The 14,295-nt window shown below is 42.2% G+C and overlaps 1 protein-coding gene across 1 annotated transcript in view; it reads left to right on the forward strand.

The window, feature by feature from the left end:
* Positions 1–226: 226 nt before the first annotated feature.
* Positions 227–14,295, forward strand: part of LOC134401376 (cadherin-6) — a 76,312-nt gene continuing 62,243 nt past the window's right edge. Inside the window, exon 1 of the mRNA XM_063130257.1 lies at positions 227–580. Coding sequence (XP_062986327.1) covers positions 353–580 — 228 coding nt within the window. The 5' untranslated portion in view covers positions 227–352. The remainder of the gene's footprint in view (positions 581–14,295) is intronic.

Consider the following 14,295-nt stretch of genomic DNA (forward strand, 5'->3'; position numbering starts at 1 on the left):
GAGATAAAAAGCTAAATAAATAGTGCTTATTCCTCCTACTCAAAAGAGATATTGCGTACAGTTTATGTAAAGGACTACTTGGAACATTTAAGAACTGAGAGCCTCACAGAATTCCTTTTGTGGCAATTACGGCTACCTTTCTGTCATATTTGCTATTATACTGAATGCTAAGTAGCCCTGTAAACGCTTGATAAATTGTCTTCTTCTTTTTTTCATTTCAGAGATCTGTAGAGACCTAAGCAAAGAACATTAAGGAACAAAAGCGGAATGAGACCAGCTCCAGCACAGAAAACCAGTTTGCATTAAGGTGAAGAAAGGAATCACCGCTTTGGACTTGTTTTGTACTGCCACAATGAGGACTTATCATTGCTTCTGGCTCCTCTTCTGGGCTTCTCATCCCCACCAAAGTTCTTCCACACCATTATCCAAAAGAACTAGTGGTTTTGCAGAAAGCCCAATGGTTTTGGATCTATCTAGAAGCAACAAGAAAGACTTTCATCGTTCCAAAAGAAGCTGGATGTGGAATCAATTCTTTCTCTTAGAGGAATACACAGGCTCTGACTATCAATATGTTGGCAAGGTAAGATTTTTTATTATGAGTCCCACTTATTTCTAGAGCTTTCGGAAGCCTCTCACAATGGACAAATCAACAAGGCTTGCCATGTCGTGCCAGGCCATTACAAGGGCTGCCTCTTAGCAAAGTCTCCTGATAAATAGTTTCTGTGGGAGAATTGCAAAATGTGGTCCAGCAAATAAGCAAACGGTGCAGGAAATGGCAGAAAAAGTGATCTGATTTACGTAACAACAGCCATACAAGTTTAGGGTACAATCTGCAATGAGAACTTGTTTGCCTTTAAGAAGAAAATCCAATTATTTGCATTATGACATGCCGCCATGTTGTTGAACCTGCAACACAGGAAATTAAAATGTGTCCCTTAATTTCAGGATGGGTACATTGATGTATACCATTTAAAGAAGGCATTTTAACAGAATATACTGCTCAGTGCTACGGAGATTTATTAACTTTAAAAGATTCCTCCCCTCCTCCCATAAATGAGTCAGCAAATGTATTTAAGGTGGTAATCATGAAATTGCAGGCTTGCTTGTAAATCCAGAAAATGGTGGGGTATTGCTTTGTCACAAAATGCCATAGATTGCTGGATGATTGCATATACTGACATGATTTGGGACTTGGGCCATCATGTTCTCTAGTAGGATTTTATTTTTGTTCAACTCCCTTTGCTAGGGTGACCATATGAAAAGGAGGACAGGGCTCCTGTATCGTTAACAGTCATTTGTATATATGGATAACCTGGTGAAATCCCCTCTTTATCACAACAGTTAAAGCTGCAGGAGCTATACTAGAATGACCAGATTTAAAAGACCGCAGGGCACCTGCAGCTTTAACTGTTGTGTTGAAGGGGAAATTTCACTAGGTTCCCCATATGTACAAATGACACCTGCTAAAATTTCGTTTTCAATATAACTATTAAAGATACAGGAGCTCTGTCCTCTTTTTCATATGGCCACCCTACCTTTGCTTCATTTCAAGAGCTGTTGTTTGTGAGTCTTGAAGTCCTGCAGAAATCTTGAGTAACACCTGATGTTGTGAATAGCTTATTATCCCTTCTTGCTAAACCAGGAGTGTTGAACCTCTTTCAGTCCAAGGGTCAAATTTCAGAGAAGCTCTCTGGAGCTGCTTTCCAGTGGTGGGCGGGCCCAAAGGTGAAAGGCGCATGGCCCAAAACACCAGCGTATCTTGTTACCACCAGTAACTGAGCCTCATTAGGAGAAGCATTTCAACCTGCCATAATGGGCAAAAATCACACACAAGAGGCCAAGAAACTCCAAACAATTGGTGGCTGTGGAAAGGAAATGGGACCGGTGGTGGCACAACCCTCTGGAAGACCCCAGAAGTCCAGATTGGGATCACAAGCAGGCTGGATGTAGCCCACAGACCTGAGGTTCAACACCCCCAGTGTTAGACCATGCTGTATGTGTTTCAGACAATTCCTTCATCCAAAAAGTGGTAAGAGCTAGAAAAGACCTTTGAAACTGACCCCTCTCTCTAGCTGCTTTCGCTTGTACTAGATTCACCTTAGGTGAGTACAAATCACTTCCAAGCAATGAGGCAAGCAATCTTTAGATAAAGTGGTTCTGTTTTCTTTTATGTCATGAATGACTAATCTATAGACATCAAAGTTCTATTATTACCATGGTGTAACTGGTTATACAGTTATTATTTTCAGTAAGCCATCTCATCCACTTAGAGGTGGGCTACCAACATTTTTAAGAAATAGCATTGGTGTGTATATATAGTAATTCACTACTGCTAAAACCAGGGGGAGAAACACGATTAAAAAAAAAAAATCATTCATTTATTTAGTTGCGGTCAAAGACTAGAAATACAAAATATGAAATTGAAACTGGCAAATACAAATATCCATACAAATATTAAAGAATATGCAAACATAGAATTGGGGATCAATACTTATTTCAAAGACAGTATCTATTACTATCATCTAATGTTAGAGTGAATTACAATGGAATTAATCATTTGATTCCTAATAGAATATTCCTGGGCGCAAAATTGTGCCACCTTAAGAGTGAGTTCACTGGTAGAGCCTGAGAGAAGAAGGGAGGAATAAAACTTGTAAGATCTACCTGGACATTTTGTTAAAATTGGAGCAATGTAATGGGAATGAATATCCTTATAATATAGACAATATAGTGAGAAATGTTCAACTGTTTCAGCCGTGCCCAATTAGCATGGCTAATTTGAGAGTAAGGGATTCATAAATATTTCCCTTCCAAAAGAGCTGATGGTAAAAAATTGAAATGAGCCAGAGTAAAAACTCTGCAGTATTTCAAGAGCATAAAGATAGTCTGCAGGAGCAAAGTTTGATGAAAACTAATATAAAACCTTTCCAAGTTTAAAACTATAGTAAAAAACCAGAGTACAAACCAGCAGCTGTGTAAGGATCTAGAATACCATAACAGATTTATAACAATAAGAACTGAAGAACTTAAAGTGCCTGGGAGAATAAAAAGGTCTTCAGCTGATGCTGAAAAGTCCACAATGTAGGCTTCAGGTGAGCCTCACTGGGAAGGGCATTCTAAAACTGGGCCACCACCATTGAAAAGGCCTTTTTCATAATAGCCACCTGCCTCACTTCATTTGGCAGGGCATTTGGAGGAGGGCCTCTGAGATTGATCTTAGGATCCAGGCAAGTATATATGGGAGAAGATGGTCCTTCAGGTAACCTGGCCTCAAGCTGTTTAGATCTTTGAATTTACAGGGCAAGTTACAAAAAGTGTGCTATGAAGGATGCATGCATATGCCCTCTCTGCTCTTTACAGAATGCTCGTCACCATTCTCAGACTAGCAAGGAGTACCAACATTGGCAAGCAATATGATGATATTTATCTATTTATTTTGTAAAACTAATTAACTTTGTAAGCTTACATTTCAAGGCTGATTTTCACTATTATGAAGTCACACTTTCACAAATGGCGGTCTGATCCTAAACACATATGAAACTACATACCATTTAAATCAGTGGGATTTTCTGCCATGTAAGACCCAGATATTGAATCCACACATACTTCTATTTTCTCCTGGGAGAAAAAAAAATACATGCACTGTTTCCATCCACTAAAGCTTTACCAAGAGATGGTATACTTGCATGAGTTTTTAAGACTTGTACAGTTACTATTATGCTTGTCTTGACCGCTCTGAAGATAGTGTTTGTGTGTGCAGTGATTAGCTGTGAGCCATTGGGGATCTCCCCTTGCGAACATAGATCTGCTCCCTCCATTGGAATGAATGGAAAAGCCAGTGTGGACATGTGCTCAGCATGCACATGGCAATACCCCTGTGTGGTTTTGGATTATGGTGACCATGAGATTATTGCGAAAGCCATCACAGCAGATAGCATATTGATTCTCATATCTGAGGTACGTGAACTTGATAAAAACAATAGCTTTTATTTTCGCTTGGGAGTATAATAAAGCGAACTGTAATTCTATCCGCCGATGGAAAGATCAGGGAAGTGTTGCTCAACGCAATGTAATCTACAGAATTTATATTATGTCAACTTCTGTAATGTGTCTTGGACCTTCTTGACCCCTGGATCCAAGGTCTCCCTTTATCCCCTGCCCCACTCCCAAAAACAATTGGAAGGGCCTTTTTGGACTCTGGCAGCTATAACAGGTTAATCACAGTTTACAGAACAAAGGTGGTCCCCAAATCCAACCAAAATGTCTTCTCCAATATTTTTTAGGGAGCTTGAATTACTTCTGTATTTGTTCTTTAATATTTTTAATATTTAATAGAAGTGACCACTGGATTCCCACCACCACCCACCCACCCCAATACAAAGGTATGGTGGAGAAAAGTGAAATTTAGGTGTGAATGGTGTCTTCACGCCTTTAATCTTGAATACATAGGGCCTTTACGGCCGCCATTTATGCAACTTGGGAAATATGCAATTTCCAAAGCCAACAATGGAGGCTCTGGAAATTGTGTATTTTCCAAGTTGCATAAATGGCAGCTGTGAAGGCCCCATTTATGCAAGATTAAAGGTGTGAATGCTCTGGTGGTTTAACAGGCATACGATGGAGTCGAACGCAGTAAGCCCATCTATCCCTAGTGGAAATATCTCAGATATAATAGAGAGGGGAGGTGGTGGAGGGTCCTAGGTTGGCAAGTTTTTGCTTCATATGAAACTAATAAAAGCTTTTTATTTATTTATTTATTTATTTATTTATTGCATTTTTATACCGCCCAGTAGCTGAAGCTCTCTGGGTGGTTCACAAAAATTAAAACCGTTCAAAGTATAAAACAAACTGTATAAAAGCATGATATGAAATACCATATAAACGCACAACCAGGATTAAATCAGCAGCAGTGCAGAAAAACAAATTTAAAACACAAATTTAAAACAGCAAAGTTAAAATTAAGTTTATAGACAGTTAAAATGCTGAGAGATAAGGTCTTCACCTGCCGTCTGAAAGAATGTAGTGTAGGTGCAGGAAGAGAGCCTGTCTTCAGAGAAGGCTTTTGGAGTGAGTGAAATGTAATAGGCACCACCACCATAATTGTGGAAGTACAGCATTGTGAATTCTAACAAAAAGGCAATATTCGTTCTGAGACTGTAACATTTGGAGGAAAACAATACAGAGAAAGAATGTAGTGATCACTTTGGATCCAACACCGCTTGTTCTATCTGAGCAGTCCTTACTTCAGCCTGACCTCTTAGACTCTGCGGAACAAAACATTTTCAATCTCAGGGGTGTCTTCTTGACCTGTGGTGCGCATTGTGTGATCTCTCTCTACAGGGCTTTGACTGTTTCCCTCAGTGTAGATGGTCACTGCTCATGCTTGCCAGTCAGCTGCTCAACCGTGGATGGATTTGACATGCAGATGAACAGCTGAGAAAGTCAGAGTCAAGTGATGGAAGCGCTGCTTAACTACTGCGTTCTGAAACTGTGCTCCTTACCAGATTACAACTGTGTTTACCTGAATGGCCTAGTTCACATAAAGACTACAGTTCCCATCAGCACCAGCTAGTATTGCCAATATTCAGGGATTATGGGAGTTTGAGAGCACCAGATTGCCTATCTAGAACAGTTGCAGAATGTGAAGTTAGAATTTACATATGGTTACGTTATGTTGGTCTGCATGGGAGAGGTCATATATTAAATGTTTTAGGGCTGAGGTGAAATATCATCCCTAACATGGCAGCCCTTTTCACAGCCTGCAAAGAGGGACTGCCATTTTACTAATTCCTTGTGGGGGAACTCTACAAATATGACCAAAGTTTGTCCATTGTGTCAGGCAGTGGCGGCCACACCCTGCCTTCCTGCTTAGGCTGACCGTATGAAAAGGTCCTGTATCTTTAACAGTTGTATTGAAAAGGGAATTTCAGCAGGTGTCCTTTGTATATATGGAGAACCTGGTGAAATTCCCTCTTCATCACAACAGTTAAAGCTGCAGGTGCCCTTCCCTTTTTTAAATCTGGTCACTCTAGTATAGCTCCTGCACCTTTAACTGTTGTGATGAAGAGGGAATTTCACCGGGTTCTCCAAATATACAAATGACACCTGCTGAAATTCCCTTTTCTATGCAACTGTTAAAGATACAGGAGCCCTGTCCTCCTTTTCATATGGTCACCCTATTCCTGCTCCGTATTGTAAGCTGCTGGAAAGATGGCGAATGTTACTCCATTGTTGAGGCAACGTCACCCAATTGCCTTGCAGTCTGGGAAGTGTTGGCTGACTTGCTTCTTCCATGGTTGTGACTAAGGCCAGATCTACATCTTGTGTCAAATTATTACGATCCCATCAGGGTAACACTATATCCCTCTTGCACATTTATATCTTGTAGGACACGTGTGTTACAGCGTTTTGGATAATGTGGAATAAAAGGCAGGAAATAGCAGTATGAAAGCAGTATATGTGCCCAACAGTTATCCGTGCACTTCTATACCCCTATAAAGCAGTAGTGTAGAACTAGCCTAACTGTGGAAGAAGCAAATGAAAGGTACATGGGGTGGGTGGGGAAGGTGTTTAGGGGTCATTGTTTTTTTGGTCAGCAAGGCCAACTCCATGTTTGATTTGGCCCTCGACAAAATGTACTATGGTACCCATCCACCCCCAACTAGTCAAGAGCACCCCCTAGTGGGATTGCCTGACAGTGACGGGCAGCTCTGATGAATGTCCAGGAATTGTGGGAAATTAAAATGTCAGACCCCCACTGGGATGGAATGATGGAGCAATGCAAAGTCAGAGGCATTATAGGAATTTAAATCGTAGCTCTGTGCCAACAGCAGGTATCAATAGCAGGCCGTGCTGGGACTCTGATAGCTGCCCAAGCATGCCAAGTGCAGATGCCAGCCTTGATTATTAGTGTAATACAGCACTAAAATGCATACAATTTAGATCATGATTGTTCTGTTTCGGTAAGGAATGGTTTGTTTCATGATTTCAGGTGCCAGCAGACATTCATTTTATGTCTTGTAGCCATGCTTGACGCAGCAGAGAAGAGGATTCGTTGTTGTTTTGCATTCTGCTTATCTTACATTTACACCTTGTGAACTTGTTTATCCCTCACTTTACCTCAACACGTGAGTGTGTGTGTGTGTGTGTGTGTGTGTGTGTGTGTGTGTGTGTGTGTGTATTGTTACATATCCCTACCTCCCTTGCGGTGACATGCTTACCTGGGTTTGCTTTGCTTTGCTTTGGTAACTATTCCATGATTGTTTAATTTCTTTTCAAATATAGTTGTTGAGCATAAGTGGAGGAAATCAGTTTGGAATTCCAAGCAAATTCACTTTCCCATATCAGATTCCCTGAGTGAGCTCAAAAGGTGCCTCCTCTGCCTCACAGGGTGGTTTCCCTGCCTCACTGCCCCACCATCTACTTCTCTCCTTTAGTCATTTTTATGGCTTAACATCATCCTTAACTGGGTGGGGGAAGGTATGCCATCTACGCACCCTGGTTCTGATGGGTTCCACATTCCTGGGAGGTTTCTGCTGTGTCTTTGCCATCACTTGCTCTGAAGAGACATTTCCCTGGCCATGGAGCCAATAGTAATTTGCTTAACAAAAGAGACTACTATTCACACGCATACACACACAATGTTCATTGCTTGCATCTGATGAAGTAAAACTCTTGGAACAGCCATACTATAAATCAGGAAACAAGCTACACTTCCAAGGAGAGCTTCGGCTGTGGGGCGGTATATAAATGTAATAAATAAGTAAATTAAGGACACACTAACTACAAGTGCTGTTAGCCAGAGCTGAATGCAGCACTGCTCCTGCCTTCATATCCTTTGGCCTTGCCTCTTGTTTTTCCCCTTCTCCTCCCTCATCTGCGGTGTAGTGGTTAGAGTGTTGGACTGGGAGTTGGGAGATCCAGGTTCTAGTCTCCACTTGGCCATGGAAGCTCACTGGCCGACTTTGGGCCTGTCACAGACTCTCAGCCTAAGTTACCTCACAAGGTGGTTGTTGTGAGGATAAAATGGTGAGGAGGAGGATTATGTATGCCACCTTGGGTTCCTTAAGGAGGAAAAAGGACTGAATATAAATGAAATCAATCAATCTATCAATCTTGAAAGCAGGCATGAGGTTGAGAATAGAGAAGGAAGCCCTCAAGATTCATGTACTGGCTGTGTGATTAAGAAAGCCTTTCCTCTCTCACTGGGCTGCTTGTTTCATGCTCTGCATATTTTATCTGGGTAATTGCAATTCATCTCCACAGTGGTGAGTTGCATGTGTGGTTCCTACGCCAAGATTTTAGACTTGGGGCCCAGTCCTAGGCTAAGGTGACCATATGAAAAGGAGGACGGGGCTCCTGTATCTTTAACAGTTGTATTGAAAAGGGAATTTCAGCAGGTGTCATTTGTATGCATATCACACCTGGTGAAATTTCCTCTTCATCACAACAGTTAAAGCTACAGGAACTATACTGCAGCTATACTGTGACCAGTTTTAAAAGAGGGCAGGGCACCTGCAGCTTTAACTGTTGTGATGAAGAGGAAATTTCATTAGGTTCTCCATATATACAAATAACAATTGCTGAAATTCCCTTTTCAATACAACTGTTAAAGATACAGGAGCCCTGTCCTCCTTTTCATATGGTCACCCTATCCTAGGCATGTTTGCTCAGAAATGTGCCCCATGGAATTCATAAATGTCAGCTGTCAGAATATTTATTTATTTATTTATTTATTACATTTCTATACAGCCCAATAGCCGAAGCTCTCTGGGCGGTTCACAAAAATTAAAATCATAGCAAGACAATCAACAGGTTAAAAGCACAAATACACAATACAATATAATACACAATACAATACAAATACACAATATGCAATATCACCATGCACTTTTATGATGTGCAGCTGAATGTTTGAACTGCCTCCATTGATGGGCATTTCTGTTGAGCTGGCATGTGTGATACAATAGTTTGAACTATGGAGTTCAAACTGTGATGGCTCATTCTAACAGTTTTTCCACATGAGGCATTTATCGTGCACTTGTGATTCCTCTCTCGTGGTTGCTTACGTTTTCTTTAGGTGCCGATGTGATGCTCTGCTTCTTCTTTTTTAGAGCATTTTTCTGGTTGTTTTTAGAACAGAGAAAATGAGGTATTATTTTTGAAAGCAGTGTTTCTACTTGTGTACTTGCACTACCTTTATAGCAAAGTGCCACCTAGAGGTTATGTAGCAGAAAAGCACAATCACACTTTTAGATAGAGTGATTAACAGCCTCCGGTAGAAATGTTCTAACATGCAGATAACCACTCATTGTAATGAGCGTGCATATAAGATTTTGTCCCTCAATTTGTGTCTTTGTGACGCAGAGTACAATTCTGCACTTTAAGAATTTTCCACCTATGACTTACCGTGTTAGCTTGGATATGTAGATTTTTCTTAGGATCTGCAAAAACAGAAAGCAAAGCTCTAGTTGTGCACACAGTTCTTTTTCCCTTTGGAACATTGGCCTAATTTCTAAGGTACTTCACCATTTCCAACATATTATTACAATTCATAGCTCTATCCACCTTCATGCCATAAACTACTAGTGATGTCTTTCCCAACCAGGTACTCTGGCAGACTGGGGGGTGATGGAAATTGTAGTCCAATTCATCTGTAGGACATCATGGTGTGGAAGACTGTACTGAGGAATGACTCTTAGCTGAAATACATATAATAGGATATAAGACTGAGCTGGTAGGACAGAGCAAGGAAATGTGATAGGCCCTGGAGTTATGTTTGAAGTTATTTATTTAAGTGTGAATGGCACTTGATTTTGCAAAGTGTGGAATGGACACATGGTGTATAAATGTCATTGATTCCATGGCCATGAGCACTTCACAACTGGCTGTCCATGTGTTCTTGGGTGTCAGAGTGCCTCACATCCTCATAATTGAACAATTAGCCATGAGGCATGAAAGACCAACACATTGGAAGTGGCTTAAGCATTAGAAGGAGAGGGCAGGATGCAAATGTCTCATTGATTAGAGCAGAGTCTACACAAATCAGTTTTTAATACATATACTAAACAGTGGAGCCAGCCATGACAGTGAGCTTATATAGACAATGTTTGTGCTTGGTCTCACCTAAGAGGCTATTTAGTCTATGTTGCCCAGGGCTAGCTCCAGGTTTGAGGGAGACCTCAGCAAAGTGCCCTCTGGCCCCTTCATGGGATTGGCAGGATCCAATCCCTTTGGTAAAGATCACCTTGATGGCTTTTTAATGAATAAGGTGGTGTAGAATCATAAAATCATGGAATCATAGAATTGTTGAGTTGGAAGGGACCACAAGGATTATCTAGTCCAATCCTTTGCAATGTGCAGGAAAGCCAATTAAACCATCCACGAGAGGTCAATGTATGCAAAACCTAGTTGTTCTCATTCTCACACCAATCAGATAGCTTTTTCTTGTCACTATATATTGGCACAATTACAGCCCTCTTCCAATGTCCTCTGTCATCGAAGCTTTTCTCTCTAATCCTAGTTGTTTGAAAATCAGAGGTGTTGACTTACTGTTAAAATTAAGGCACTTGGAACATGTTTAGGGACACCTTTTATTGGCTCTTGAAACTTCTGAAGAAAACGATTCAGAAAGTCTTAGGATGCAATCCTATGCATATTTAGAGAGAACAAAGTCCCACCACTCCCAATGTTCCCCAGTCAGTATGGGTAGTGGAGTGGTAGAACATGGTTCTTCCTAAACATGCATAGGATTGCGCCCTTAACTTCTGAAAACTACAATGCTGGTGCACATGCTAAGGCATGAAGGTCACATTCTACTCTTTGGAAATTATTTGGTTGGCTGTGATTACTTGCTGGCTCTAATGAAGCCACACATTGTAGTAGCAAGAACCTCCCTTTACCCAGAAAACCAAGACTGGATGGTCTTCTGTACAGTAGATTGAGTAGTTCATTAGAGAAAGGGGGCATGTGGTAGGATCTCTCTCTTGGATTGGGCTGCCCCTACAGGTGTCTTTGGGTAGTGTTGTCAGCATCAGGTTGTCACCTGTGTAGGGGAGTCCTTCAGTCCTGTGAGGTAGCATAGTGAGGCATTTGTTAGTGTGTGTTTCTAGTAGGGTGGGTGGAGATCAGAATGATAGGAGAAAGAGTAGGGATAGGGTGGAAAGGAATAGCATCTGGTTGGTTGTGGGAAATGATCAGAAGGCCTCAAGTCATGTGCCAAGTGCTTCTCCAATGAGGCTTGAAAAACATAATTGAAGAAGGGATCAGAAATTGCTCTCTCTGTGAACCATGATAAATGGAGTTTGCCTTAGAATTGGGGTCTAAGAATTCTACTGGCTTCGGGAAGGCATTTTGATAGATGTTGAAATGGTTTAGATGATTTATTTTCATTCCCAGAGACAAGTGACTTGGCTCCCTTGCTTGAGCCATATGGATTGTTTTACTGAATGGTTTGCTTAATTCAGCAGTGACCCCTTTGCATATGTCATCCTGCCTTCTGTCTGGATGATGGCATTTGTCTGGCATGAAGGAGGACGTTATGCTAGATTTGTCTGCAAGGGTTTGCTCTGTATACACACGGAGAACAATTCCAGGCCTTGTGCACTTTAATCACTTTCCACCTATGACTTACTATGTGACCCTGGGCATGTAGATTTCTCTTGGGGCCAAAAGCAGAAAAAAGGGCAGGAGGGTGGGTTTAAAGGCATGGTATGATTCTCGTGCATTTCCCATTTGCTGCTTGTGGCACAATTCTCTAATTGTGTTACCTCCATCCCTTGGGCTACCAGGACACCTTCATGTCCACACATTCACAGGAGTGTTGCGATTATCCACTGTCAAGTGCCACAGGGCATAGAACCACCCTTCTAGTTCAAAGATGCATTTTGGAAAGTGGCATCAGGTATTAAAATATATGGTTTGAGTTGGATCCAGAGTAGCATTCATTCATTCATTCCATGGTGGCTTACATGGTCCTCTCCTCTCCATTTTACCCTCACCACAACCCTGTGAGGGGTTAGGCTGAGGGTCAGTGACTGCCCCAAAGTCACCCAGTGAGTTTCATGGCCAAGTGGGAACTAGAACCCAGATTTCCAGAGTCCCATTCCAACACTCTAACCACTACACCACACTCCCTTTGGGTGGAGTTCCACTTACGTTGAAGAAAGGGTGTGGAGGCAATCTTTACAATTCCTTGTTCCCCCTGGTGTGGGGAAAACTGGTCTGGAGGGCTAGGAGACCGTCCGGAGCAGCATTGGAAGTGACACAGGGGGAATCGGTGAAGATCACCTCCCTCCCTCTTCCTCCCACAGAGAGCCCTTGAATCCCAGTTCCTCCTCTGAATGGTGCCTTCTCTGACCTGGATGTAACCCTTTGTTTCTTCAGATGCAGATTTCCTATCCCAATAAAACAGAGTCTGGCAGTGCTGGAATCACAAGCATAAAGACAAGCGACTGGTGTACACAGAGCTTGTCTCGTTAATATGGTAGCCCCCTTGTCTCGATGTGCTCAACAAGCCCACCGTTCAAAACTGCAGAACCACAGAACTATATAACTGCGAGGGGAAATAGAAACCAAAGGCACAGTTACAACATGGGGGATACTTGGCTCAGCAATACTACAAACGAGAAGGATCTTGGAATTGTTGTAGATCACAAGCTGAGTATGAGCCAACAGTGTGATATGGCTGCAAGAAAGGCCAATGCTATTTTGGGCTGCATTAATAGAAGTATAGCTTCCAAATCACATGAGGTACTGGTTCCTCTCTATTCGGCCCTGGTTAGGCCTCATCTAGAGTATTGCGTCCAGTTCTGGGCTCCACAATTCAAGAAGGACGCAGACAAGCTGGAGCGTGTTCAGAGGAGGGCAACCAGGATGATCAGGGGTCTGGAAACAAAGCCTTATGAAGAGAGACTGAAAGAACTGGGCATGTTTAGCCTGGAGAAGAGAAGATTGAGGGGAGACATGATAGCACTCTTCAAATACTTAAAAGGTTGTCACACAGAGGAGGGCCAGGATCTCTTCTTGATCCTCCCAGAGTGCAGGACACAGAATAACGGGCTCAAGTTAAAGGAAGCCAGATTCCGGCTGGACATCAGGAAAAACTTCCTGACTGTTAGAGCAGTACGACAATGGAATCAGTTGCCTGGTGAGGTTGTGGCCTCTCCCACACTAGAGGCATTCAAGAGGCAGCTGGACAACCATCTGTCAGGGATGCTTTAGGGTGGATTCCTGCATTGAGCAGGGGGTTGGACTCGATGGCCTTGTAGGCCCCTTCCAACTCTGCTATTCTATGATACTATGAAAGGTCAGGTCTCCAACCTCCTGCACTCAGACAGGATCGCCTTCTCCGTCCAAACCCGATCAGCTCATTAGTTCAGCAATGCCTGGCGCATTGAAAGGTGATAACATGTGTTTTCTCTGTGCCGGGACCCTCAGCCAATCAAACTCAAAACAAACCTGTTTGAAACAGTCATCCCCAAAAGCTACGCATTCTGGTCTTAGCATGCAGGATAATAAGTATGTGATAAAAAAAAAATATAGCATGTAATGTGCTAAAAAAAATACGTAACGGGCAATGTGGTGTTTAGGTATGTGCTAAAAAATATAGCATGTAATGCGTTTTTTAGGTATGTGCTAAAAACATACAGTCAGACTTATAATCAGTATCAGGGGGAAGCTTATACATCAGCGCGAACTGGTGTTTCTAAGATCACCCCTTTCTCTCCCACCCCCCATATAAGTGAACGACTCCCATTCACTCCTACGAGGAAAAGCAGAAATGTTGCACAAAACATGTCCCCTACCTATGACACTCTGTTGGCACTGAGAGGGGATCAGTATGGAGGAGCCGACCTACCGGACCTAGTGACAAGCATTTTGCTATAACGTAGTATTTGTCCGGGGGGGGGGGATTAGTTGCAGCAGAGCTAGGTTTAGCAACTGATTGTTTCTCTGTTCTTGGCTCCCTTTCCTCTCTCCATCTGCCCACAAACACAGACACACACACCATCTTTTTGATTCACAGGCCTCCTTGCTTATGCTTTGGCAGTGTTTAGCTTTCTTCCTAGGTGGCAAGGAACTCAGGTTCTATTATTTCTATCATTTATATTCTATTCTCCATTATTTGACTTCCCTGACCTACCCTTTGTTCTCATTCTGGAACTTATATACTCACTCGACTTCTTGTATCCCTCCCTCGCTCCCCCCCCCCAACCCGGGCCTCAGATCACTGACATTGAAGCGAGTTCACTGCACTGTCAATCCATCATAATAACAATGCGGAGGTAACTTTTG

This window comes from Elgaria multicarinata, chromosome 7 (assembly GCF_023053635.1).
Source record: "Elgaria multicarinata webbii isolate HBS135686 ecotype San Diego chromosome 7, rElgMul1.1.pri, whole genome shotgun sequence".
NCBI classification, from domain to species: Eukaryota; Metazoa; Chordata; class Lepidosauria; order Squamata; family Anguidae; genus Elgaria; species Elgaria multicarinata.